This window comes from Elephantulus edwardii, unplaced genomic scaffold (genome assembly GCF_000299155.1).
Source record: "Elephantulus edwardii isolate Elephantulus edwardi_28Jun2011 unplaced genomic scaffold, EleEdw1.0 scaffold00125, whole genome shotgun sequence".
In the NCBI taxonomy this organism is placed as follows: Eukaryota; Metazoa; Chordata; class Mammalia; order Macroscelidea; family Macroscelididae; genus Elephantulus; species Elephantulus edwardii.
The window spans coordinates 6315973-6342751 of NW_006399875.1; the positions used below are offsets into that span (position 1 = coordinate 6315973).

At 51.5% G+C, this 26779-nt stretch overlaps 1 protein-coding gene across 1 annotated transcript; it reads left to right on the plus strand.

Annotated features, from left to right (window-relative positions):
- Positions 1-6338: 6338 nt before the first annotated feature.
- CLPTM1L (CLPTM1-like) lies at positions 6339-25602 on the plus strand. Its single transcript, XM_006893165.1, has 17 exons — positions 6339-6517; positions 7053-7153; positions 8998-9187; positions 10457-10602; positions 13330-13408; positions 15710-15827; positions 15955-16049; positions 16547-16631; positions 17655-17758; positions 18858-18923; positions 20268-20318; positions 20900-20982; positions 21665-21699; positions 22579-22634; positions 22742-22786; positions 24118-24233; positions 25518-25602. Exons 1-17 carry the CDS (start codon positions 6356-6358, stop codon positions 25600-25602), a joined length of 1617 nt encoding a protein of 538 aa, XP_006893227.1. The 5' UTR covers positions 6339-6355.
- The last annotated feature ends 1177 nt before the right edge of the window (positions 25603-26779 follow it).

A 26779-nucleotide genomic window follows, 5' to 3' on the forward strand; every position in this document is an offset into this window, starting at 1 on the left:
GAAGGAAGGAAGGAAGGAAGGAAGGAAGGAAGGAAGGAAGATAGAAAATTGGTAATTGTTAGGTGCCGCTGAGCCCACTCCCACTGGTTGCGTCCTGCCATCTTGCTGAGGGTCCTTCACCCTTTTCTCTGACCTCTAGCCTTCCCAGAATGATGTCTAAGTCCAAGGACTGGTCCCTCCTGACAACATATCCAAAATGTCTGAGAAAAATTTCATGGTCCTTGTCTCTAAAGAACATCGGTTGCACTTCCTCCAAGATAGGTTTGTTCTTTACATCCATTATCGTTGTTTGTTTGGTGCCGTTGAGTCGTAGACGACTCATAGTGACCCTATGAACGAACAGCCTGAGCACTGTTCGTACATAGAGTTTCCGGAGGCAAGCCATTTCGGAAGTGGATGCCGCTCCTGCTTCCAGTTGTATATGCAAAACTCTTTGTCAACACCACAATTCAAAGGCATCAATTCTTCTTCAGTTGTTTTCCTTATCCAACTATCAGATACAAATGAAGCAATTGAAAAAGCTACCGGCACGCCTAGTCTTTACATTGACAGCATCGCTCTTCAGTATTTTCAGAGGCCCTGACAGCAGATATTTCCCCAATACATACGGATGTTTTCTATTTCTTGACTACTGTTACCATGTGCATTGATTGCGGATCTAAGTTAAAGGAAATAATTCACAAATTCAAACTTGTCTCCACCTATCATGATGTCGCCTATTGACACAGTGGTGAGGATTTTTGTTTTTTCGATGTTTCGCTGTAATCTATATTGAAGGTTGTGATATCTGGTCTTACACAATAAGTGTTTCAAGTCTTCTTAACTTTCTGCAAGCAAGATTGTGTCATCTTCTTAATGCAGGTTGCTGATGAGTCTCCCTCCAATCCTGATGCCACATTCTTCTTTATAGAGCCCAGAGCCTTGAATGATCAGCATATAGATTATTAATAGATTCAGAGAAAGGACACAGCCCTAATGCACACATTTCCTGATTTCAAACCACGCAGTGTTCCCTCATTCGGTTTGGACAACTGCTTATTGATCTAGGTCTAGGTTCATATTAGCACATTACATTTTCTGGGAAAGCCGTTCTTCTCAATGTTAGTCATAATTTGTTATGATCCACGCAGTCAAGGGCCTTTGCATAGCTGATAGTTGTTGTTGCTATGTGCCGCCGAGTCACTTGCCACTCATAGCGACCCTATGTACAACAGCCCTAAACTCTGCTCTGTCCTGTGCCAATCGCACTGTCTCTGACACTCCCATCCTGATTATCCCAATCACTGAATCAATCCACCTCATAGAGGGCCTTCCCCTCCTGCGCTGACAGAGGAGGAGAGAAATGAATGCCTGAAGTCTTTTCTAGGCCCGGCTGTATCCCTGCCATTGGGTGTCACAAGATATCAAACCAACCGCTCTCTTACCCACCATCAGCCCCCTGCACCCCGACACCCTATAGTCAAGCAGCTGGAGTCGGCCTCAGTCTCTGGCCTGATTCAGTCCACGCACAGTCTTTTCAGTTACTTGCTGTGCATCTGAAATCTGGACAATGATTACAGATGGCAGAAGAATAACCGATGCCCTTGAGCAGTGGTGTTGGAGAAGAGCACTGAATAACCCATGAACTGTCAAAACAATGAACAGATCGGTGTTGGAGAAGGTGCAGCCATGATGCTCCTTGGAGGCAAAGATGGTGAATCTTTGTCTCACGTGCTTTGGGCTGTTCTTTAGAAAATGACATCATGCTTAGAAAGGTGGAAAGTAAGCAAAAGAGGTGAATGTTCCCCCAACTAGATGGATTGACACAGTGACTGCAGCAATGGGCTTCAGCGTGTCAGAGATGATGAGGTTGGCACAGGACAGGACAAGGCTCCGATCTGTTGGGTCGCTATGCTTCTTACATGACTCAAGAGCCCCTCACAACAGCGACAACAGCACTCTCTCACACACTCCCCCCAGACCAGAGGTGACCCTGGAGACAAAGGCAGGATCACCTTCCAACAGCTTTGTCAGGGGAAGAGGTAACGGGAGTCATTGGAGGGACTCGGAGGTGCGAGAAGAGAGAGCAGAGTGGAGCGGGAAAGATAACGCAGGCAGCAGATGAAGATACAATGGTGTTAATCATGAATTAAAAATAAGGGGTCCAGATCTGAACAAGGCTACATTTTAAAACCGACTTGTAGCTAAGTCTGAAATCTTCATTGTTACTTGAAGAAAGAAGCCAGTTGCTTATCAAATTTTGTGCTGACTGATACAGTAACTGGGGCAATGGGTGTTGGTGTGTCAGAATTAGTGAGACTGGCTCAGGACAGGGACGGGTTCAGAGCTGCTGTATACAGAGGGTCATTATGCATCACAGGCGACTCAACCAATAGCATTCTATGACAGGTTAGGAAGCAAGAGTGGCATCCGCTTCCTAAACAACTTGCCTCTAGAAACTCTATGAACTTTGGTAAATGTCGATAGTTGTAGAGGGGCTTCAGGCCTCTTGTACAGAGGACATTCAGACAGGGCTGCCTTTCACATTTGGGAACTAGAAAATCAAGGCTAGCTTCCAAGTCCCTCACTTTCCTCGGGTCTACCTTGAGCTCTCAAGGCAGTTCTTCTAATAACCATTTTTCTCTAGAAGTGTTTAAAAGAGGTTTAAAAATAAGGCCCCAGGAATCAATGGGCTATCAAGTCACATATTTCAACAAATAAACACAGCCCTGACGTGCTCACCAATCTAAACCAGGAAATTTGGAGGACAGCTACCTGGCCACCTGACTGGAAGAGATCTATATTTGTTCCCATTCTTGAGAAAGATGACCCAACAAAACATGGAACATATTAAACAATATCATTGATATCACATCCAAGTAAATTCTAAACGAAAATTATTTTTAAAATGGCTAAAATAGTATATTGACAGAGAACTGACAGAAGTTCAAGCTGAAGCTAAAAGAAGCCGTGGCACCAAGGATATCATTGCTGATGTCAGATGGGTCCTGACGGAAAGCAGAGACTACCAGAAGAATCTCTTCTTTGTGTTTTATTGACTATGCAAAGGTGTTTGGCTGTATGTGTCATAACAAATTATGGCTAACACTGAGAAAAATGGGAATCGCAGAGCATTTAACTGTGCTCATGTGAGATCTATACCTAGACCACGAAGCTGTCATCTGAATAGAGCAAGAGAACACTGCATGGTTTAAAATCAAGAAAGGTGTGCGACAGAATTGTACATTTACCCACAACTATTCAATTGGAATACTGAGCAAATCATTTGAGAAGCTGAACTCTATGAAGAAAACGAGACATCTGGATTGGAGGAAGAGTCAACAAACTGCTTTATGCAGATAAAACAACACTGATTGCTGAAAGTGACACAAACTTAAAATGTTCATTGCAGAAGACTAAATAAATGGACTACATCTTAACATCAAGAAAATAAAAGTTCTCACTACTAGGCCAATAGGCATAATAGATGAGGAAAGATAGTTCATGTTGAAAATTATTTTCTTTTACTTGGATCCAGAATCAATACTCTTGGTAACAACAGTCAAGAAATCAAAAGATGTATTGCATTGGGAAAGTCTGCTGCCAGAAACGTCTCCAAAATGCTAAGGAGCAATGATATCAATTTAAAGACTAAGGTGCACCTGATTCAAACTATGGGCTTTACTTGTTATGCACCTGAAACCTGGACAAAAAAATAAGGACGAAAGAAAAACTATTCTTGCCTTCGGGATGTGTTGTTGGAGAATATGCCAGGTACTATCAACAGAACAAATCTGTCTTAATGAAAATGCAATCAGGGTGTTCCTTAGACACAAGGATGGTTAAATTTCATCTTACATACTTTGAGTATGTTGTTCGGATAGGCATTCCTTGGAAAAAGACATCATGCTTGGAAAGATAGAGGGTCAGTGAAAATGAGAGGTAGATCTTCAACAAGATGGATTGACACAGATAGAGTAACAATGAGCTCAAGTGTGTCAGTGACAATAATGGTACAGGACAGGGCAAGGTTCAGATCCATTTTTCATAAGGTCACTATGAGTTGGACTTGATGGAACCTAACAACAAGAAGAAAAGGTTATACCTTTAAAAATAGATGTAAAATCATGTTCTTAGTATTTGTGCATCTCCTATTTAACTTTGTACTCTGACATAATTTCAAATTTAGAAACTCCTCCTTACCACGTTTCTCAAATTTAACATGAGCTTCTTCTCATCCTTTTTCTCTAGATCGGGGTCAGGAGGATACACTCTTGGAAAGTTGTTGTTAAAAAGGTGCTATCAAGTTGAGTATCATGTCCCTCTCCAAAGAATACCTTCTCCTAGCAACATGCCCAAAGTATGTGAGACGGAGCTTCAGTATCTTTGCCTCCAAGGAGCATTCTGGCTATCCTCACAGACACACTTGAGCCTATTACTGCAATTACTGTGTCAATATACCTAGTCGAGGTTCTTCCTTTCCTTGGTCAACATTCACCTTTCTGTGCATAATGTCTCTCTCTAAGATGTTCTCTCCTAGCAACATGCCTAAAGTATGTGAGACAAGGCTTTGTCATCTTTGCCTCCAAGGAGCATTCTGGCTGCACCTTATCTAAGATGCATCTGTTTGTTTTTTCGGCAGGCCATGGGTTATCCAGTACTCTTCTCCAACAACACAGTTGAACGTCATCAATTCTTCTCTCATCCTTATTTTGCAGTCAGGGACCACTCCAAATAATTGAAGCACAATGATGTCAGTTTGAGGACTAAGGTGCACCTGACCCCGGCCATGTTCTTTTCAATCACTTGCTATGATGCTGAGAGCCAGACAATGATTAAGAATGACTGGGATGGTAGGCAACTCCAACAGTTGCAGTGCAAAAGAATCAAAGGTTGGACATTTGGGCTGTTTTCATGAATAATGCTGCTACGAGCATTGTGCTGTTACGAACATTGATGTACAAATCTGTGTTTCTGCCTCAGTTCCCATATTTTCAGGGTTTATTCCAAGTAGTGGAATAGCTAGGTCATATGGAATTTCTTTGTTCAGCTTTTTGAGGAAGCACCAAACTGCCTTCCAGAATGATTGTACCATGTTACAATCCCACCAACACTGTATAAGCATTCCTTTCCCACCACATCCTCTCCAATATTTATTACTTGCTACCCTGTTAAACTTTGCTACTGTTACTGGAGTGAGATGGTACCTCATTGTGGTTTTGGTGTGCATCTCTCATTATTGCCAGTGATTTGGAGCATTTCTTCATGTGTCTGTTTGCCATTTGAATATCTTCCTGTGTGAAAATTCTTTCCATGTCTTTTGCCCATTTTGTAATTGGGTTATCAGTCTTTTTCTTGTGTAGGCCCAGGAATATTGTGTTAACTTTTGTTATAAGACTCTTGTCTGATATGGTATTACCAAATATTTGTTCCCAATCGGTAGGCACACAAATGTCCACCCACAAACGAATGGATTGAGAAATAATGGTACATTCACACAATGGAATACTACACAGCACGCCGAAGCAACGATTTTGTAAATTATTACCTAACTTGGGAGGGACTGGAGAGCATTAGGCTGAGTAAACTCAGTCCCATAAGGACAAATACTGTGTAAGACTGTTATTGTAGAATGAGTATGAGGATCCAAGGGGCATGGGGGAGGGTGGAAGCAGAGGGATGAGGATATGCAGGGGTAGGGAGGGAATTAATCATGAAGTTGTATAATTTGATGGGTGAGGATGTGTGAAGAAATTGTAAGAATCTGTTCTCCAAAACAATGCATCTGAATTTTGTAAATAAATTGATAGTAAAAAAAAAGTCCACTTGGGGAGGGGGGAAGAGGAGGGAGAGGGGGTAAAAGGTATAACAATGATGAGTTAAAATCTAACTTCTGTAAACTTTTATTAAAATCACAATTAAAACAAAAATTTTATGTAAAAAAAAAAAATAATTCAAGGATCGCCCTGCCCCGCCCCCGACAAGTCTAGGAGCCTAGCCGGCTTGAGCCTGCAGTGACGTCATCACGCGGGCCCGCAGTCGTGACGTCACTTGCGCGCCAGCGGCGAGACTCCACTTCCCAGGAGGCTGCGCGGCGGGGGCGACTTCCGGCGGGCGGTGCCGGCCCCGGAAGCGGCGGCCCGAGCTCTGGGCAAATCCCGCGGCGACAGGTCGGAGGGTGGCCGTCGGCCGCCGGCATGCAGGCCGACCCGCCGGTGGTAGCGCGCGGCCCGTTCATTCCCCCGCGGCGCTGGCGGCGGCGCGCGGCGGCCTTCGCGTGAGCGGTGTCGGCCGGAGGTCCGCCAGGGCGCCCGGTGGGCAGGGCGACAGGCCGGGGTCGCCACGTCCCCTCGGCCGGGCGGGTGGCAGCAGCGCCATGTGGAGCGGCCGCAGCTCCTTCACGAGCCTGGTGGTGGGCGTGTTCGTGGTCTACGTGGTGCACACCTGCTGGGTCATGTATGGCATCGTCTACACCCGCCCGTGCGCCCAGGACGGCAACTGCATCCAGCCCTACCTGGCCCGGAGGCCCAAGCTGCAGGTGAGCCGCCCGCGGGACCTTGTAGCCAGGACCGGCGCGTTCGTGACTTGCCCCGTGCCCTCGGCCTGGGGTCACCCCTTGTCTGAGCCGGGACCCTAGCACTCCAGTCACCACCCGGGAGTTGGGATAGGGGCCCCTCCTGGGATCAGAGACCCTGGGCTGGGCCGGGGGCAGTCTCCTCTGAGCTCTGACCCGGGTGACTCTTCTGGGGCCCTTTCATTTTGGCTGAGAGTGAATCTCCTCCCGAATCCTGGTCTTCATTCAGGCTGACTTCCCGGAACCCCCCTTAAAGACCTTGCTTGATTCGTGATCCCAGCAGGCTGCAAGGCCTCCCCCTGCCACCCCATTTAGAGGATTACCCCAACTTCATCTTGCTCTAGGCCTCTGTAGAGACCCTTGCGTCCTCTCGAGCAGATATAACATGGTCAGCTGGGTCCTAACAGCTGGACGGAAACCCTGTCCCTGTCGTAGCTGGGCATGCCCTGCTGGGTGCTGCCAGGGCCTTGCCCAGCTAGCTCACTTCCTTTGCCCTCAGCTGAGCGTCTACACCACCACGAGGTCCAACCTTGGTGCTGAGAACAACGTGGACTTGGTGTTGAACGTGGAGGACTTTGACGTGGAGTCCAGATTTGAAAGGTATGATTGTGAGGCCGAATGCCCACTTTAGACCAAGAAGCCTTGAGAACTGTCATGGAAATTGTTGCCCAGAAGGCAAGGGCGACAGAAAAGAAGGAAAGTGGAACCCGTGAACACAAGTGGGAGGTGTGCCATGACATTGTGGGGATTTCGAGCAGCGTCCAGAATCAAAACATAAGGGAACTGTTTGAATGGGAAACCAATTGGCTCTGTCTTTTTCCCCCCAGATCGCAATAACAAGGTTGTTTTTAAAACGACCAGTGTTTGCAAGTTGCTTTTGAGGTGCAGACTGGCAGCTTATTTTGTAGATGGTAGCCCACTTTAACTAAGGGCGCTGCTGCGTAAACAGTTCTACTTTTGCTTTACTTGCAAATAGTGGACTGTGAATTTACCATTCAGGAAGTGGCTGTGACCAGAACACATTGTCTGGCATCCCTGGAAGTCAGAAGTGGAGTATCTGATTGCATGATGACGAACAGTAGCCAGCGAGTGTCTAAAAAGAACAAGTGGGGACAGCCTGACAGAGAACAGATAGCCCCCATTGTTTGATAATAGTGGCTGGCCTGTCCCCTCCCAGTGGACTGGGTTCACTTACTTCACCAGTAAAAGGAAGGGGGGGGGGGTCTTAGGGAAGAGCTGTGACAGAACCTCATAATTGAGAGAAGTGTAACATAGAAGCAGGTCAAACAGTACATCTACATATGTGTAGAGTTAAGTCTAAAGTCATACTTTAAAATGGATTGCTATTGTAAAAATTGATTTTTTTTCTTTTTGAGACTTTTTTCTCCCCTCTGGCTGGTCTGGGAGCTGTCACCCAGGCCGTGGCTACAGGGGACAGTCCCCGTAGGGTACCAGAGAGGCAGTGCACCAGGAAGGAGCATAGGCCTGGCACAGACCGGCCCGTGACCAAAGAGCTGATCTCTCTGAAATTCCAGGAAAGGGAGGCATAGACAGGCTTGCTCTGGTTTTGTTTCTAGCAGTCCACTCTTGGAGAAAATACTCCATTTGGTTTCTCAGACCAAGCACTACCTCTGTGCAGGCCCCTGAGAGAGCAAGGTTTTAATTTCTCCTAGTAGTCCAGTCTCCCCTGACTGGACAGAGAAGAGACTACGGGCTCTTGATAACATCTTCCTTAGCTGCTAGCTCTCAGCCATGCCTTTTCAGAGCGTGCCTTTCAGGAGTGCTCCGGTGCAGCATGTCACTGATCCTAGACCCTCTGCTCAGAGACCCCGTGGAGCACTGGGGAGAGGCTGGGAGTCAGGCACTTCCTTATGCCTTTCCTGACAGCAGCAGTTGCATGGAACTTTGGCCTTTTATATTTTGTAAACCGGGAGAAGCCGGAGCTAATGCAGTCATTAACAGGCTGAGTGTGTGGTTTCCACACGAGGCTCTAGCCTGGAGCTGGAGCGTGGAGGCTGGTGCGAGGTCTGAGGCCCTGGTGCAGCTCTGTCCTGTGGCTTCTGCATGGTGTGACGCTGTGGTGCTTATAGCTGCGGAAGGCACCAAGGCCTGGCTTTTGTCTCTCCCTGTACAACGACACACTTCTCCCCTCACCCCACGTAAAAGCAGTGCCCTGGAGAGTGTGGATCTGCTTGGGCCAAGTGTCTGGATATGGGCCTTGTCCCCTTGCATAAAGTACCACAGAAACCTCTGGCCCCAGAAGTGGGGAGGGCCTTCGTGAAGTCACAGGCAGGTGAGTTTCATTCTTACCACTGCTGAGCTAAAAATACAGTGGGTTAGAAACAGCACTGTGTGTGAAACTCTTTGAGTGGTCTTCTGCTCTGGTGTGTGCCTCTGTGCACACTCAGACTTTAATGTGATTGACGTACTTTGTTGGGTTTTAGGACAGTTAATGTTTCTGTACCAAAGAAGACAAGGAACAATGGGACCCTGTATGCCTACATTTTCCTCCATCACGCTGGGATCTTACCATGGCAGGATGGGAAGGAGGTGCACCTCGTCAGTCCTCTCACCACCTACATGGTCCCCAAGCCTGAAGAGGTCAACCTCCTGACCGGGGAGTCTGCCACACAGGTGGGTTTCTGACATTCACTCTGAAGCAGGCTGAGCCTGTTTGCTCACACTCTGACGTGCTCTGTGTCCAACCACATGCAGCCTGAAGTTGGGGCTGCTGTGACTTCACTGGGAGGGGAAATGTCTGAAGGTCACTAGCCTAGTGATAACATTGCAGAGAAGTGTGTGACTCCAGCGTGGTGTAGAGCTGAAGATGTGAACTTGGCTTCTTTACCGCAATGCTTCCATGCCCACACTCCCTCCCAGTCCTGGGGAGCACCGTTCTCTCTACTCAGGGAGCACTCCTGCACAGTCATCTCCTTCCTTCTCGTCAGAACCATCCATTAGAGCTGGTGGGCTGTCGAGCTCTGGAGAGAGCTGGGCTGCTCTTGGATGTTTATTCTCAGCAAGTAGTTTAAGTTAGGAAAAAGCTGGGTGTGCAGGTTCTATTTTGTGCCCCTAGAAAACTATGTCTATAGAAAGATAGTTTTTGTTTTACTGAGGCCAAGATTAAAGATGGGAATTCTTATGTTCCTGCACTGTTAATTACCATTGCTAAATTATATTTCTCAGGAGGAGAGCTTTAGAATGATCTTGTTTCATAAAGTCAGCCCATTAAATGCAGAGATTTTCGCATCTCAGTGCCTTTTCTGTGCATAACTTCTTGAGGATCAGTCCTGTCGTTGTCACGTTTCCTCCCAGTCTGCTTTTTTGGTTTAGAAACAGTCTGTCAAGTGTTGTTATCAATCTTCTCCCACCAGACCCACGACCAGCGAGTTGATTCCAACTCAGCACTCCTGTAGGACAGAGTAAAAGTGTCCTGTTGTGTTCCCAAGATTACCGTCTTTATGGAAGCAGGCTGCTGCTTCTCTCTTTGAGGAGCATCCCGTAGGTCCAGCTGCCAGCGGTTTGGTTAACAGCCAAGTGCTTCAACTCCTCTACCTCCAGGTTCCCTCAGCCTTCAGATTGGGCAAGTCTGCAAAGGTCCCTTTACTCTCAGGCCTCTCTTGGCCTGGTCTCTGCTTGCTGAGGACTTTGAACAGGGCTCTGGGTGCAGCTGTGACAGGAGCAGCACCACTCTGTTTCCTGTTGAGAGGGAGGCTGATGGGAATGTGGAGAGAGCCTTGGGTCACTGACTGCCACACTGCCTGCAGCCTCCTCTGGCTCTTTCTCTCCCTGTGCTGGTCAGGGTGCCCCATCTGGTCTTGAGTAAAGGTCCTGACCTGCTGCCCTTGCAAATGATGCTGGTCACCTTGGAGTTCCTAATAGATTGTGCATTTTGTGAAACAGCAAATTGAAGCTGAAAAGAAGCAGACCAGTGCCTTGGATGAGCCCATTTCTCACTGGCGGCCGAGGCTGACGCTAAATGTGATGGTGGATGACTTTGTCTTCGACGGGTCCTCTCTACCTGCTGATGTGCATCGGTACATGAAGATGTAAGTGCCACCTGTCCAGGGCGGGGCATCACCTCTGGCAACACCAGCGCTATGGGAGTGGGGAGAGTGTGTGGTTACTGAGCCTGCAGTATCGCTGCCCTCCCCTGAACTGATGGCAGAGGGAAGTGAGCCCTCTCCTGGAAAGAAGCGGGAAGCAGCTAGAATTCCAGCTGACCGAAGTTCAGGGTGCTTGGACACATCTGGGTCACATCCGAATCGCTGAGGTGGAGGTGGTGGTCAGATTGTGAGCAGGGGCTGCTTTTATTTAAAACCAATGAACAGTTGGGAGAGGGACCAGACTGGAACCATGCCTTCTGCCCTTTGCCCTAGTACAAGCTTCACTGGTCGTGAAAACAGTACTGATTCAATCATGGTTTGCAGGCCTGAATCACTTTGCACACGTCCCCCACCGTTGTACAAATAGTTCTTAATATTGTTACTGTTACGTGCTGACAAGTTGCTTGTGACTCATAGCAACCTTGTGTACAACAGCTATGAACCCTGCTCTATCCTAAACAACACACACACACACACACACACACACACGCCCGCCCCAGTCTCTGAATCAATCCATCTCATCAAGGGTCTCCCTCTCTTGCACTCTCCCTTCACCCTCCCAAGTCCATCTCCAAGGACTGGTCTCTCCTTACAACATGCCCAAAGTATGTCAGATAGAGCTTCAGAATCCTTGCCTCCAGGGAGCAGCCTGCTTTCACCCTCTCTCAGATGAACCTGTTTGTTCTCCTAGCAATCCATGGTAATTTTTTTTCTTTAATGTGATACATTTAAAAGTACTAAAAATGTTGTCTTTCGAGCATTAGTATCTCTCATCCAGATTAGTTAACCAGAACTGTTAAAGTGTTTGAACAACTTAAAATTACCCTGCATCTTCCATTCTTTGAGGAAACTTAGGGTAAATTCCTTTCCTGATCATCTGTCCAAAGTGAGCTAGCATCTTGGTGTTTGTTCTCAATTCCTTAGGAGCATTCTGTTATATTTCTTCCAAGAGTGATGTGTTATTTTCACATTCTTGGGCATTCTCAGGATATTTCATGTTCATGTCAGGATCACAGTTCTTTGCATCAATTCTTCTTTCTCTTGCACACAAATGAGGCTATTGAAATGATCATGGCTTCAGTAATGACACTTTGAAGATCTTTTAAGGAGGTCTTCATAGTTTGCACAGTCCAACGCTGGGTGTGACTTCTGGACGACTGCTTCCACAGGGTGGTCCTCTGTGTGGCTTCATACATAGATGCCTTGTTTTTTAAAACAGTTACAATAACTTCCCCTTGTTAAGCTGTCTCCCGCCCTGGTTAGGCTCTCAGGCTTATAGTGCATGAGGGGTGTTTGTGATGAGTGCATAACCTCAATTCTTTCTTCTTTTTTTTATTCATTTGTTGTTGCACATTTTCCTCCTTTACACCCCCAGTCCACTTTGCATTGCACCATTTGTTCCAGATTGTTGTCATGTGTTGCTGCTGCTGTTCTTATGTCCCCATCAAGTTGCCTGCAACCCATACAGAAGCTCTTAACTCTGCTCTATCCTGAGCCAGCCTCACTGATTCCGACACACCTACCTCCATTGCCCCAGTTACTGTGTAAATCCATCTCATCCGGTGTCTTGCTCTCCTGCACTGTCCCTCCACCCTTCCAAGCATGATGTCCTTCTCCAAGGACTGGTCCCTCCTGGCTGCATGCCCAAAGTATGTGGGACAGCTTCAAAATCCTAGCTCCAAGGAGAGACTTGGTTTTCAGTCTCTCCAGGACAGACCTATTTGTTTTCTTGGAGGTATGTTCAAGACTCTTCTCCAGCACCACAACTTGAAAGCATTGATTCTTCTTCCATCATCCTTAGTCATTGTCCAGCTCTCTGATGCATAGCAAGTAAAGGTGAAGACCGTGGCCTTGATTAGGCAGACCTTAGTCTCTAGACTGACATTGTTGCTTTTATGCCTAGTCATATATTCCTTTCAGACATGTCTTCCCCACATCTGTTTGAATGCAGTGTTCATGATCTATCTGCTCTCTTTTTTTCTTCTCACGCTACCCCATATCAGTCCTATTTTACAGTAGCTGTTTCTTATTTGTTCTGCTCTGACTGAGATCACTCACTTGGCCTTATGTCTTCCAGGCTCACCCATGTTGTGTGATGTTTTACAGATGCATTGTTTTTCAATGCTGCATAGTATTCCATTGTGTGAATGTACCATAGTTTCTCTGTCCATTCATTTACTGACAGACACTTGGTTCTTTCCATCTCTTTGCTGTTGTGAACAGCACAACAGTAAACATGGATGTGCATACATCTGGCCGCTGTGGTTTCTTTAGAGTATATTCCCAATAGGGGAATTGCTGGGTCAAATGGTATTTCTATTTCCAACTTTCTGAGAAAGCACCAGACCACCTTCCACAGTGGTTGTACCATTTTACACCCCCACCAGCAGTGATTAAGAGTTCCAGTCTCTCCACAACCTTGCCAGCGTTTGTTGTTCCTGCCCTGTTGAACTTTGCTGTTGTTGCTGGGGTGAGACAGTGTCTCGTAGTTGTTTTCATACCTTGATCTTTTGCTTACAGATGGAAGGATTGTGACCTGGGATGTCAGGGACTGGGAAGCTGTCTCACAGCACTGGGTGCTTTCTCCCCCGTGAACCCAGTTTCTTGGGAACGTATTTGTTCACGTGAAGGTCACGATGCTCATGTTGACTTACGCTGTTTGTGTCCTAGGATCCAGTTAGGGAAAACTGTCCATTACCTCCCCATCCTGTTCATCGATCAGCTGAGCAATCGCGTGAAGGACTTGATGGTAAGTGATCTGGGTCATTTTAAAGTACCGGGTCTGCTGTGCACTGTGCTGTGCTGATTCTCTCGTCTGTGTCTGTTTCTGAGTCCTGACCTGAATCATCCATACAATAGTCAACACTCCAACCACCCCTTTTCTGTGGAGTAGGAAGTGCTGCTCTGGGGATGTGGGCGGCTGTGCTGTTGGTCTGTCCTCGGAGGACTTTGTAGCCTGGTTCACAACATGCTGGCTCTTCAGTCCTGACCAGCACACTTCTCCCTGAGCAGCAGTGTCTCATGGGTAAAATAGACCTGAAGCACGTTTATTGTTTGGGTACCTGGATACAGAGACCTCCCAGAAGGAACAGTGTTGTTTGAAAACATATATCCAGTTTGATCTAGAGTCCTGAACAGAAAACAGTGATTACTCCAGCAGGATCTTGAGCAAATGCCTTTTCCCTTAGGTCTGTCCTGCACGCTGAGGGCCAGAGGTCCTGGGCTGTGAGATCACAGGTCCTCTATGAGATCAGAGGTCCTGGGCTGTGAGATCACAGGTCCTCTATGAGATCAGAGGTCCTGGGCTGTAAGATCACAGGTCCTCTGAGATCAGGTATCCTGGGCTGTGAGATCACAGGTCCTCTATGAGACCAGAGGTCCTCTGAGATCAGGTGTCCTGGGCTGTGAGATCACGGGTCCTCTATGAGGTCAGAGGTCCTCTGAGATCAGGTATCCTGGGCTGTGAGATCACAGGTCCTCTATGAGGTCAGAGGTCCTCTGAGATCAGGTATCCTGGGCTGTGAGATCACAGGTCCTCTATGAGACCAGAGGTCCTCTGAGATGGGTATCCTGGGCTGTGAGATCACAGGTCCTCTATGAGGTCAGAGGTCCTCTGAGATCAGGTATCCTGGGCTGTGAGATCACAGGTCCTCTATGAGGTCAGAGGTCCTCTATGAGATCAGAGGTCCTGGGCTGTGAGATCACAGATCCTCTGAGATCAGGTGTCCTGGGCTGCGGGGTCAGGGTGTCACTGGCCCTTCTGAGCTGTGCTGAGTGCAGCGTTTGCACCTGGAGCTGACTTGCTTGTGGCCCGAGGTGTGGTTTGTACATGCCATGGGGACAGAGGTTCCCATGCTTCACAGCCACAGGTTCCCTGCACACTCTGGGTTCTAGTTTGTGGGTGACGACAGTCCCTGGTGCATCACAGGGTGACTGCGCAGTGAAGATGCTCATGCTCCGTTTGGCATGCCACAGCCATTGACTGTACCATCCAAGAACTTTGTGTTAGGAACACTATTTTTTTAATATATAGTTCAGAATAAATTTCCTTTAAACTTCATATTGTAAGATGGATAAAAGTTTATAGAAAAAATAGTTTTCCCCTCAACAGCTGACACACATTTGATTTGTGACATGGATCGCAGCCTGGCAGCACTCTACTTCCGTGTTTACATTTCCACGGCACCTTTCCTACCTGCAGGGAGTTCTGGGGTGTCGTCAGGAGTTGCCTGCTGACCCTAAGATGGTGCCCTCTGGCAGTTTGAGGCCTCCAGCAGTTGTGGGAGATATAGCCTGAGGCCCTGCTGGATTTGCAGCTGTGAAACCTGTTCTCTCCTGAAAACTGAGACCCGCTGCTGTGAAGTCAGTTCTGACTCATGAGGACCTTCCATTGAGTGTCCAGGACCATCAGTCTCAAAGGAGGAGATGGCCCATCTTTCTCCTCCCGAGCAACTGAGGGATTTGAACCTCTGGCCTTTGAGTTAGCAGCCCCGTCTTTAACATCCCACACCCTCAGAGCTCCTTCATAGAAGATGAGAGTGCTGCGAACCACCACTGGTTTGGGTTCTGATTCCTTTAGGAAAGCTGTGGCCGTGCCTCAACCTCCTGCCCCTCACTTAGCGCGTGGCGTGCTGCACGCTCCTGGCCACTCTGCCTGTGTGACATCTCCTGGCTGGGCCACAGAGCAACACGGGAGGAATGGCAGGACTGTGCACGTGCAAGGAGTGTGGGTCTGTGGAGACCATGGGCTTCAGGGAGGTGGCAAGGAGGGCGTTTCCTCCAGGAAGAAAGCTGTGTGTCCTTAAGCAGGCATCTGCCCCAAATGAGGTGCCCAGGATCGGAGGGGAGGTGGGTGCTGGCCTCAGTCAGCTCATGAAGAAGCTGGTCTAGAATAGAGCTCCTGGGAGAAGGGGGTCCAGGGAGCCTTAGTGAAGCCCTTCCTTAGGGAAGGGGCACATGTCGACTGTTGGACTCCTGACCCAACGCTGACAGTAGAAAGGTGCACATTGTCACCTGGGAGCCATTTCTAAGTCCATATCCTTCTCTCCAGGTCATCAACCGCTCAACCACGGAGCTCCCGCTCACCGTGTCCTATGACAAGATCTCGCTGGGGAGGCTGCGCTTCTGGATCCACATGCAGGATGCCGTGTACTCGCTGCAGCAGTTCGGTGCGACCCCCTTGGCCGGCCAAGCCTGGAGTCGTTTTCTGCCTCCTAACTTGTGTTTGTGATGTTGGGTAAATCTTGGGTCGAGTGGCCCGTTTCCCCTTAGCGTCCGCTTCCTCCTCATTTGCAGGGTTTTCAGAGAAAGATGCTGATGAAGTGAAAGGAATCTTTGTCGACACCAACTTGTATTTCTTAGCCCTGACCTTCTTCGTCGCAGCGTTTCATGTAAGTGGGTGACTTGGGTCATTGTCGGGGAGCAGTAATTGCAGGCTCTGGGAATCTCCTTTACCCCCTCACTGTCCCCAGGTGCTTGCTTGCTTGGTGCCTAGCACCCCTGAGGCTTTAAGGCCTTCCTCCTGCGCTTTGTCCCAGCTCAGACGTGTGCGCACACGCATACATGTACAAGCATACCCCAGCTCGCTGCCATAGCTCTGAGGATGGGTGTTTTGTTGTTTGGTTGGGAAGAGTTTGAAAAGGAAGTTCCAGAAATCTTTGGGCCCAGTCAGGGCGTCTCCTTTCATCTCACAGATACAGTAAAAAGTCATGAAATAGAAACAAAAAACTATGAACACATCCACGTGGTGGAGTTAAATATGGGGCTTTGCAGATAAATTGTGATCTGTTGGTTTTCACGTGGACAGGCTCCCTGACTGTGGGGTCTACACAGGTAAGTGAGAGAACCAGCTGCAGGAGTCAGTTTCTGTCGTGTTTATTGTTTTCAGCTCCTTTTTGATTTCCTGGCATTTAAAAATGACATCAGCTTCTGGAAGAAGAAGAAGAGCATGATTGGAATGTCCACCAAAGCAGGTAGATCCTCCGGGGAGTTTTTAGCCCAGTTGTTAAAGGGTGTCGGTAAAGGTAGAGGGAGCGCTGGTGGTAAGGTATTGCGCTGCTGACCGGAAGGCATGTAGTTTGAATCTTCCAGCTGCGCCGTGAGCAATGGAAGAGCAGTCTCCTTCCGTGCGGTTACTGCCTCTGCAAACCCAGTAGAGGGCCAGCTGTGGGTTGATGCCAAATCCATGGTAAACAAGCAGTAACAAAAACAAAGAGAAAGAATGACACTTGTGAAACACAAAAGTTAGGGTTCTGGGTGATAAATGCTAGTCTCGGACTCAGCTTTTAGCTTGTAGTCCTCCTCCTGGTTCCCTGGAGGCTTTGTGAGTTCGTGTATCACGTGATCACATACCACGGCACCCAGCCAGCTGTCTGTGAGAGCCTGAGAAACAGCTCGTGACTGGCGATCGGGCAGCCTGGGTGTGGTGGAGGGGACCCTGACTGAGGACAGGGTTGACAGGAGCCTGTGGACACTCGGGATTCCGTTTCCATCCCTGGGGGCTGTTGCTGCCACAGGTGCCTTAGTCCTCCTGTTGGATGAGTCGGTGTCTTGAGGCCAGAGGTGTGCTCCTGGTGCTGTGCCCCACCCAGGCCTGCTCAGAGGTGGAGTCGATTGTTCAGTGCTGCCCTGCAGTGCACAGTGTCCGGCTTCCCTCCCTCTCTCCAAGCCCAGCCCTTCCCTCAGAGTGCGTTGAACATGATCGCCTGTGGATGTGAGTTTCTGATCACATTGACACAGCACACTGTGTGTTCTGCACCTGCCTCTGGATGGCGTGGTGTTTGTGCTCCTCTCTGGAGTGACTCACCGGGAACCAGACCTATGCTCGCAAAGTGAATCTGGTTCATGAAAACCGGGGGTGTCTGAGAAAAGCCGTGTGCTGCGGGACTTCCAGAGGTTGACATCTCAGAACCCCGGGTCTCTGCCTTAAGGCCCCTCTGGGTGCCTGGAGGTTTCTGCCATTGCTCTGATGCAGTGGCATCCACGTGTCTCCCCAGTGCTCTGGCGCTGCTTCAGCACCGTGGTCATCTTCCTCTTCCTGCTGGACGAGCAGACGAGCCTGCTGGTGCTGATCCCCGCGGGCATTGGAGCGGCCATCGAGGTGAGTGTGGAGCGCCCGGGGAGCTGCAGCCACGCTTGGGCTCCATCTGCTGCGGTCTGCCGCCCGTGGGCCGCTCCCTTAACCTCCTGGCAGACGGAAGGCGGTAGAGAGAGCCCTTAGGAAAGCGTGTGTGCTCCCTGTTCCCAGAGGGCGGGAGTGCTCCCCCTGAAGACCGAGGGGGCGCCCCGCTGAGCAGTCCTGTGGGAGGACGTGTGCTCCCCTTGAGGAGTCCCATGTGAGGACGTGTGCTCCCCCTGAGGAGTGAGGGTGCTCCCCCTGAGGAGTCCCATGTGAGGATGTGTGTTCCCCTCTGAGGAGTCCCGTGTGAGGATGTGTGTTCCCCTCTGAGGAGTCCTGTGTGAGGACGTGTGCTCCCCTCTGAGGAGTCCTGTGTGAGGACGTGTGCTCCCCTCTGAGGAGTCCTGTGTGAGGACGTGTGCTCCCCCTGAGGATAAGGGTGCCCCTCTGGGCAGTCCAGTCAGCACTGACAGGGCTTTCAGACTGTGCGGTTAGCACACTGTGGGCGTAGGTAGTTGTGGAGGCTGTGGGTTTTTGTCACTCTCTGCGCTGGTGGATGACCTCCTCTGTACCTGACAGGCTCCTGTGCGCAGCACTGTAGCGGAGCAGGCACAGGACAGGATGTGGCCTCCCCTCCCAGAACTCACACATGTGCTCCAGCCCTGCTTGAGGGCTTGGGAAAGAGGCAGAGGGGGGCTGTGGGTGCACCGTGAACAATGACGAGCTGATAGGCAGTGGGCGGAAACTGCCCCTGGCCCCTTGGACCATGAGGGATGACTCACACCCAGCCTGCCTGAGGCACTGGGACTGCCTGCAGGACTGGAGTGCAGCCCAGAGATGTGGAGAGGTGGGGAACACACACCTGCAGGCAGGCGGGCTGGCTGAGCTGGAGGTGATGGACAGGTGCGGTCTCCAAGGGGGAGCGTTGTCCCTGTAGACGGACTAGCCCCTCTCCCCCTCAGCATTGGAGGAAGGAGGCCCAGCAGTCAGGCCATGGCGATGCCCTCTGGCCCTTCCTTGGGTTTTGACATCTCCTGAAGCCTGCCATCTTGTATTTACAATTTTCCCATTTCCCCCACAGTTGTGGAAAGTGAAAAAAGCATTGAAAATGACTGTTGTGTGGAGAGGCCTCCTACCTGGTCTTCAGGTAAGCTTTTCTTTGGAGTCGACCCTCTGTGTCCTCTCTGAGCATCATGTCGTCCTGCCTCCTGTCTGCATCACCCCCTCTCTGTTGACCTGCTCCTCTTTGTCTACGTGTGCCTAAGTGTTGCAGTTCTGTGTCGGCCCTCACTCAGCCCCCTGTTCTGGACCTCAGGACGCCCCAGCATTCTACTTCCTGAACAGACCCAGGAAAGAAAGGTCCCACAGTGACGCAGTCCGGGCCAGCAGTTTCACATAGTGATTGAGAGCACTGTCCACAGTGGTGTCAGAAATGAGTCTGTCAGAGAGCATCTCGGGCCAAGAAAGTACTTGCCATCAGCCCTAGGCCTGCCGTGTGGGACAGCTGCTATGGCCTGGTGAGGTCAGGCGGTGGCTGTAACCCCATACCTGAGGGCACCTGGCCTGGTGAAGTCAGGTGGTGGCTGAGGACCTGATACCTGAGGGCGTGGGGCCTGGTGAGGTCAGGCGGTGGCTCATGACCTGACCTGAGGGCGCGGGGCCTGGTGAGGTCAGGCGGTGGCTGGTGACCCCATACCTGAGGGTACAGGGCCTGGTGAGGTCAGGCGGTGGCTGGTGACCCCATACCTGAGAGCACTGGCCTGGTGAGGTCAGGTGGTGGCTGTGACCCCATACCTGAGGGCACCTGGCCTGGTGAGGTCAGCTGGTGGCTGTGACCCCATACCTGAGGGCACGGGGCCTGGTGAGGTCATGTCACGGTGGCTGGTGACCCCATACCTGCGGGTGCAAGGCCTGGTGAGGTCAGGCGGTGGCTGGTGACCCGATTTCTGAGGGCGTGGGGCCTGGTGAGGTCAGGCGGTGGCTGGTGACCCCATACCTACAGGTATGGGGCTTGGTGAGGTCAGGTGGCTCGTGACCCCATACCTGAGGAAGGGGGCCTGCCACATGGGGCCCTGCTGTGGCTTGCACTCATGGGGAAGCTGGAGACCTACCTGAGGGCATGGGCCTGTATCCTGAGACACCTGTGGCCTGGTGAGGGCACGTAGAGGCCTGCAGCCGTATGTCTGAGGGTAGCCATGCTTCGCTTTTGTTCAGCTCTGCTCCCCAGGGTGGGAGGTGTATCTTGTCCCACTTGGCAGCCCCTCTGCAGCTCGGGGAGGGGACTCTGAGGTATGGGTGGAGGGCAGGGTCCCAGCAGACCACCCCCCGAGCACAGACTTTGTTGGGAGCAGGCTGTACTCGTGGTGGTTGTAAAGTGTGTGTGAGCTGTGTCTTCAATCATGGGTCTCATTAAACCTGTCATGTCACAACATTGCGGTGTGCCTTTCTTCTGTAAGCTAATCATGATTCTCTCGTTCCCATCTTGAAACAGTTTGGCACTTACAGTGAGTCGGAAAGAATAACCGAGGAGTACGACACTCAGGTGAGCTGGGTGATGCAGGTGGAGGGTGTGTGGTCTGGTAGGAGAATCCAGCATCGCGGAAAGTAACACCCGTCCTGTAGCTGTGAGACAGCCACGGACCCAAGGGTGGCCGTGGGGTCAGGACTGACTCAGGATCAGGACAGCTGTGGGGTCAGGAGAGCTGACAGGTCAGGACAGCCACAGACCTCAGGGCAGCCGAGGGGTCAGGACACACTGGGGGGGGCGGGGGGAGCTGTCCGCTGTGCGACGCTCTTTGTTTTCTGATCGCTGTTGCACAGCTGGGGTTCTGAGTTGTGTTTCATGTGGCGTTTCCTACAAAGGCATGATTCCTAGGGGACAGGTGTGGCGTATGCGCCTCTTCTCACTGAGATTATACAGAACTTCTAGTCAGATGATTGCAGTGAGTGGTGGTCCAGCCTTGCTTAGGGGGCCATCTGAGGGCCGCATGGGCTTTCTCTGCATTGGGCTAGTCCTTGAAGAGCCACAGGATTTTCTGTCTTTGGTTCTTCTTCCTCAGAGGTCAGTTAGTCCAGAGGCAGGAGGCTGCCTGTCTGACTAGAGGTGGTTTTGTTTCCTGACAGGCCATGAAGTACTTGTCGTACCTGCTGTACCCGCTCTGCATCGGCGGAGCCGTTTACTCCCTCCTGAACATCAAGTACAAAAGGTAGGAGCTGCCGAGCCGTGGTGGCCCTGACACGGCACACACCATGCGGGGGAAGTGGGTGTGGAGGTGCTGACCAGCAGGAAGGTCCCTCTCTGAGCTGGAGTGGGCTGGGCTGCCCTCGGACCCCGTTGGCTCTGGTCATGCCTGGGGCCTTTGGGTGTCCTAGTTGAGGACAGGACAGGGGCTCAGGGCACATCTCATAGCTGAGCTAAGTGACCGATGACCCCAGGCTCAGGAGAGCTCTCCTCCTGGGAGGCCGGTCTCCTGCGACAGCGCGGGCCTGCAGGCTCACAGGACACGGCCACAGGAGGGAACGAGGGGGTCTTCTGGCCGTGTTTCTCCAGGGCTTCCGTGAGGGGACAGTGCTGTCACTGCCGCAGTGCTGGGAGGCTTGAGGACATCACTGCCTGCACACAGGGCTGTCCTAAGGCCCCCACACCACCCTTCCTGTGGGCATGTTGTCTGGCAGGGACACTATGTCATGCTAGGCAGCTGGGGTAGCCAGCTGACCGAGCGAGGGGACGTCTGTCCTTCCTGGCTTCACCGTGGTGGTCGCCTGTGCACCACCTTAGAGGGCCGGTCTGCTTTGCTGGGTGCTTCAGAGGTCCTAGATGTGTATATGAGGGTTTTCATGGGTGAATCTTTTATTGAAAGATTGAAATTCCTTTTCTGCTCCCTTCAGTTGGTACTCCTGGTTAATCAACAGCTTCGTCAACGGTGAGCCTCTGCCCCCTCATTGCTGTAGCGCATGTTTTACTGTCCCTGTCCCTGTCACATGCTAGTGGAGGTGTGTTCACCTCTGTGTGTTGAGATGTCCCCACAGTGCAGTGGGCTCTGCACCCTGAGCCTGAGCCCCACACGGCCTTTCTGGAGGCTGAACCCCGAGCCCCCCGTCCCTGCACATGGTCCTGGTTAAGGGCTGACAGAACTACCCCGAAGGTGCCTATCCTCCAGGGGCCTCTGGGAGGCTGTGAACTCCCAATGTTTAGTTTGTAGTTGAGAGCTTAGTCATTTGTGCTGTTCCTGGGATTGATTTCTCCCAGCATAACTGAAGCTCAAGCCCAGAATGTGCCGTGTGACTTTGTGCTAGATCATTCCAGAATGTTCTGGCTTGCTGTCTGAGTGAGTCCACATAGACTTGCTCAAGCCCAGTGATCGGGGTCCTGCCCTTGTGTGTCCTGGAGAGAGGGGCACCCTTTCCTGTCCCGCCGGCCTTGGGTGAGCTCACTGGGCTTCTGGGTGCACGCACCTGCCCCACCACATCCACCATGTCAAAACGTCTTTCGATTAGGGGGTGGCCTCAAAGCTAAGGGTCAGCAGAAAATGGCCAGGCTGTTAACTCTCGTGTTAAGAGGTAGATTCCTGTGCTGCCCACTCCTCCCTTCACGGCCACACCGTCTCAGGGGCCTGTGGGTCAGAGCTGAGGCCTCATGAGCTCTCGCTGGCCCAAGCTGTGCCGTTGGGAGTCAGCTGTGTGGTCTGCGGTCAACCCGCGAGCCCGAAAGCCCCGTGATGTGCTTGGGGCGGGTGTTGGGTGCTGCTGCTGTTGGAGAGCTGGACAGGTGAGTCGTCACACATGCCACCTGTCCTCCTCAGGGGTCTACGCCTTCGGCTTCCTCTTCATGCTGCCCCAGCTCTTTGTGAATTACAAGGTGAGACCAGCCTCTCTCTGTCCCCTCCTTCCTCTCCACCTGCCCCCACTACCTGCCCACTGACTCTGCTTGTCTCTCCACGGATCGCCTGTCGCCTGCTCTCACAGATGAAGTCAGTGGCTCACCTGCCCTGGAAGGCCTTCACCTACAAAGTAAGTAAAGGGGCGTGTGTGGCTGGGGCTGTCACAGACAGCCGTGCTCCTCTGCCTGTTCTCAGACAGACCCACGTACGGGTTTGCAGCCGACGTGGATGTGTGGTGACCCTGCAGGTGTTACTGTAGAACCGCCTTCCCTGGGGTTGGCAGCAGCTGATGCTTCACAGGTGGTCACCAGGCCTTTCTTCTTGGTGCCCATGGGTTTGAATTCCTTCTGTTAGTAGGTGAACCAGTAGCTGTTTGTATGACCCAGAGGTCACAGTTTTGAACACTTCTGCAAATTAAGTGTTGTACTGTTAGGGGATGCAGCAGGTAGACGGTCGAGGGGAGCACAGAGCTGCAGGGTGACCCCTCCAGCCCAGCAGCCCCGACTCATTGGCCTCCCCTGCTCAGTGCTTTCCCGCTCCCAGCATGTCTTTGTTCTGCTCTGGGGGGAACAGGAAGGTTTTCTTTCTTCCCTGACATAACTCAGGTCCAGTTGGTGATCACTCGGTGATTCCACACTGCAGTGAACGACCATCCTCACCCTTTTGCCCTTTGAAGATGTGCACATTAACGATGACCGCCTGGCAGTGCGGGCACCTGGGGTGCGACCAGGAGCCCTCCACGGCTAAGGTGTGCAGCGGGGCTGGCCCTCAGTGGGGGAGGAGCCAGCCTCACATGGCCCTGCTGCGTGTTCTCATGACGCTGGTTTAGGTACATATCGTAGCCATGCTTGGGAACAGGAGTGGCATCCGCTTCCTAAACCACATGCCTCTGGAAACTGTGAACTTTGACAAATGGCAGTAGATAGAGAAAAGCTTCAGGCCTTTTGTTCATAGAGTCACTATGAGTCATGCTTGACTCAACATGCTGTGGAGTGTTTCTGGAACTTTCCCTTGGCTCTTCTCTGTGCATGGAGACCCAGTTGGGCCTGGGATGTGCTCTCAGTGCCCTGAGGTCCAGCACCGTGACTGCAGCCCAGGCAGTAGGCAGAGTGTCCCCCTGAGGACCACGGAGGCTTGTTCCTTCCTCACTCAGTCCCAGTTGTTCCTCCTTGTGACTGGCCCGGCCTTTCTGTTCCCATGAGCACTCATTTGTGCTTTGCATATCAAGGACAGTCTATTTGCTCTGAAGGCATTTCTCAGCTGCCCTTCACGTGCTCTGAGGGAGAAGGAAGGGCGTCTCCTCTGGTGTGACATGGCGGCCTCTGGGAAGCCCCTGGCGGGTCAGCCACGAGTCGGTTCTGACTTGACGGCACACAACAGCAAGTTGCAGAGACGCATGTGAGTGCAGCCACACTGTGGGCCTGCTCGGTGACACATAATGCCCACGTTCTGGCTTCACAGGCTTTCAACACCTTCATTGATGACGTCTTCGCCTTCATCATCACCATGCCCACCTCGCACCGGCTGGCCTGCTTCCGGGACGACGTGGTCTTTCTGGTGTACCTGTACCAGAGGTGGTGAGTCTCACGTCCGCCCCGCTCTGTGCTGCACTTGTCTGTCCATCTGGGAAGAGGGCCCACGTGAGTGTCGGCTTCCGTGCATTGTCCAAGCTGCCGTCCGCTGATGAGGTGACGCAGCAAGAGTGCCAGCTCTTTGTGTCACTCGCGCGCCAGGCGGCTTTCTTTCTGTTTGCCTTGGCTTCCTGGCCACGGCGAGTGGCATCCGTGCTCACAGTAAACAGTGTTTAGGGAGGTGGACAAGGCAGTGCCCGCCAGTCTCAGGCTGGTTTTCCGAGGATCCAGTGAGTGGTCGTTTGGCATGAGTGGTGTGTACCTCCTCTCCAGAGTCACTGCCCACTCTCCAGTGGGAGACGTGTGCTGGTGTTTACCAGAGGACTGGTTCACTGTGGTGCCCATCTCCTTACAGATAGGGCTTCCAGAGGTCACTTCACAGGCCCCCTCCTGGAGGCCTCGCTTTTTGCAGCCATCTATGTTCCTCCGGCTGCCTGTCCTGTTTGCAGGCTGTGTGCTCCAGGAGCTCTGGGACCTCCCACTCCTCTCTGGGGTGCGTCACCCCCTCAGCCCATCCCCTCCAGGGCTCCAGGACATGTGGCTCCCGTCAGTCCATCCCCCAAATCTACAGGCCAAGGCATGGAGTTAGGAAAGTACCATTGTGGTATGAGGGCAGACCTCACTCTCTACTCAGCCGTGGTCCCTGCTCAGTGCTGGGCACCCTCATCTATGTCGTTATCCCAGGTGAAGTGGCTGTGAGCCTGGCATCTGCAGGAAGGAAGGTCAGGTCGCTCCCTGTCAGGGAGTGGCAGTGCCATCCGTACAGAAAATCTCGCAGTGGGTCTGTCCCTCTGCAGAGGTCCCTAGCCTGTCTGCTGGGACTCTACCGCTTGGGCAGTGCCACAGACTCCTCACGAGCCTCTGAGGTTAGTGAAGTCCAGTTTGCAAAGTGCTTGAAGTGCTTCTTCGGACATAGACGCTCTCCGGAAGCACCAGCTGTTTGTGTTCATCTTGTCTCTGCACCATTTTCTGCAACACCCTGTGGGAGGATTCTCCACACCTCACACTGCCCCCCGGTAGTGTCTGCTACCCCTCTTCGTGGCCAGGGTCTTGTGCCCTGGAGAGGTGGGGGTTAGCCTGGCCTTTCCCAAGAAAACATCAGCAGGTAGCAAGAGATACACTCCCCAGACACCCCTCAGCTACTTGCAGACCACCAGATGGGACATAAATCTGGTTTGTTAATTATTACCGTGTGTGGGGTGCAGGACTAACCAAGCTGTGTCATTGCAGGCTTTATCCCGTGGATAAAAGCAGGGTGAATGAGTTTGGGGAGTCTTACGAAGAGAAGCCCACCTGGAAGTCTCACCCAGACTAACCCACGGGACCCACACCCCGCTCAGAGCCACCTGACCGAGCTCCACAGGCCTGGGGGACAGATGCCGCCCGGGACCCGGGGCTGCCCTGCACAAGGTCGATCTCTGTCAAAGAACAGTTTTGATTGTCCGGACACTGAGTATTGGAAGCTTTTGATGGAGTCTCCTGGACATTCCACCTTCTTTGTTGCCAAAACTTCTCTTGACGTCCCTCACAGCTCTCGCACCCTTGTGTTGCCTTTGGAAGGAACTGCCTGTGTCCCCGCCTGGACGCCTTGCCGTGGGCCTGCTCCAAGCTGCTGGCTGGCATTGGTGGCACAGCGGCTCCGTCCACGCTGTCTGCTGGCCATCCTGTGTGGGGCGGGGCTCGCCTGCGGCACCCTGCCCACCACCTGCCAGCACCCAAGCCAGGAGCGTGCCCGCCAGGGGTCCCCAAGGTTGGGAGCAGCAGGGACCAGCATTTCAGGCTGTTGATTTTTCTCACCTGCACCTCCCCCACGTGAACACTGAATGCCCACAGAAACCCATTCTGTATGGACTCTCTGGGATCAAATCGCTTTTTTCTCTTTTGTTGAAAATTTCAATGATTTTAAAGCTTATTGTATTGTATGTTTCTATTTGAAAATAAATTTCTCTGGCCATAATGTTTTTCTTCATCTAGTCTAACGTGGAAAATACTTCACATACCTGTGATCCAGCATTAACACATGATGCTTTAAAAGGAGGAAACTTGAAGGCACAGGCCCAAGCGTTTAAACCCAGGTGTTTGTAACTGTCCAGATCGGGTGCTTTCCTAAACTTGCCAAAGAAGGCCCCAGCTGACCACACCCTGTGCGACCTCTCAGGGCTCAGCTCCTGTGCCAGCACGTGGGGGAGCCTGGGGGGAGGTCGGGAGCCAGGGGACCATGGGAAGCCTGGATGCAGCACATGCCTTCTGAAGGTTATGACATTTTCTGCCTTTAACACTGCAGCCCCCTTGATTTTCTGTCACCCTCAAACACCCGAACCGTTCACACTTCCTTCCCAGACAGGCGTTAACCTCAGTTCCGGCTTTCACAGGCTCCCCCGTGCAGTCATGACCGGCCAGGTTAGACTTCTGTTTAAGAAACATCATAGGTTGGACAGTGTGAGAGAGGACACAGGGAAGTATCTCTTTAGACAGGAGATGTCTGCCAGGAC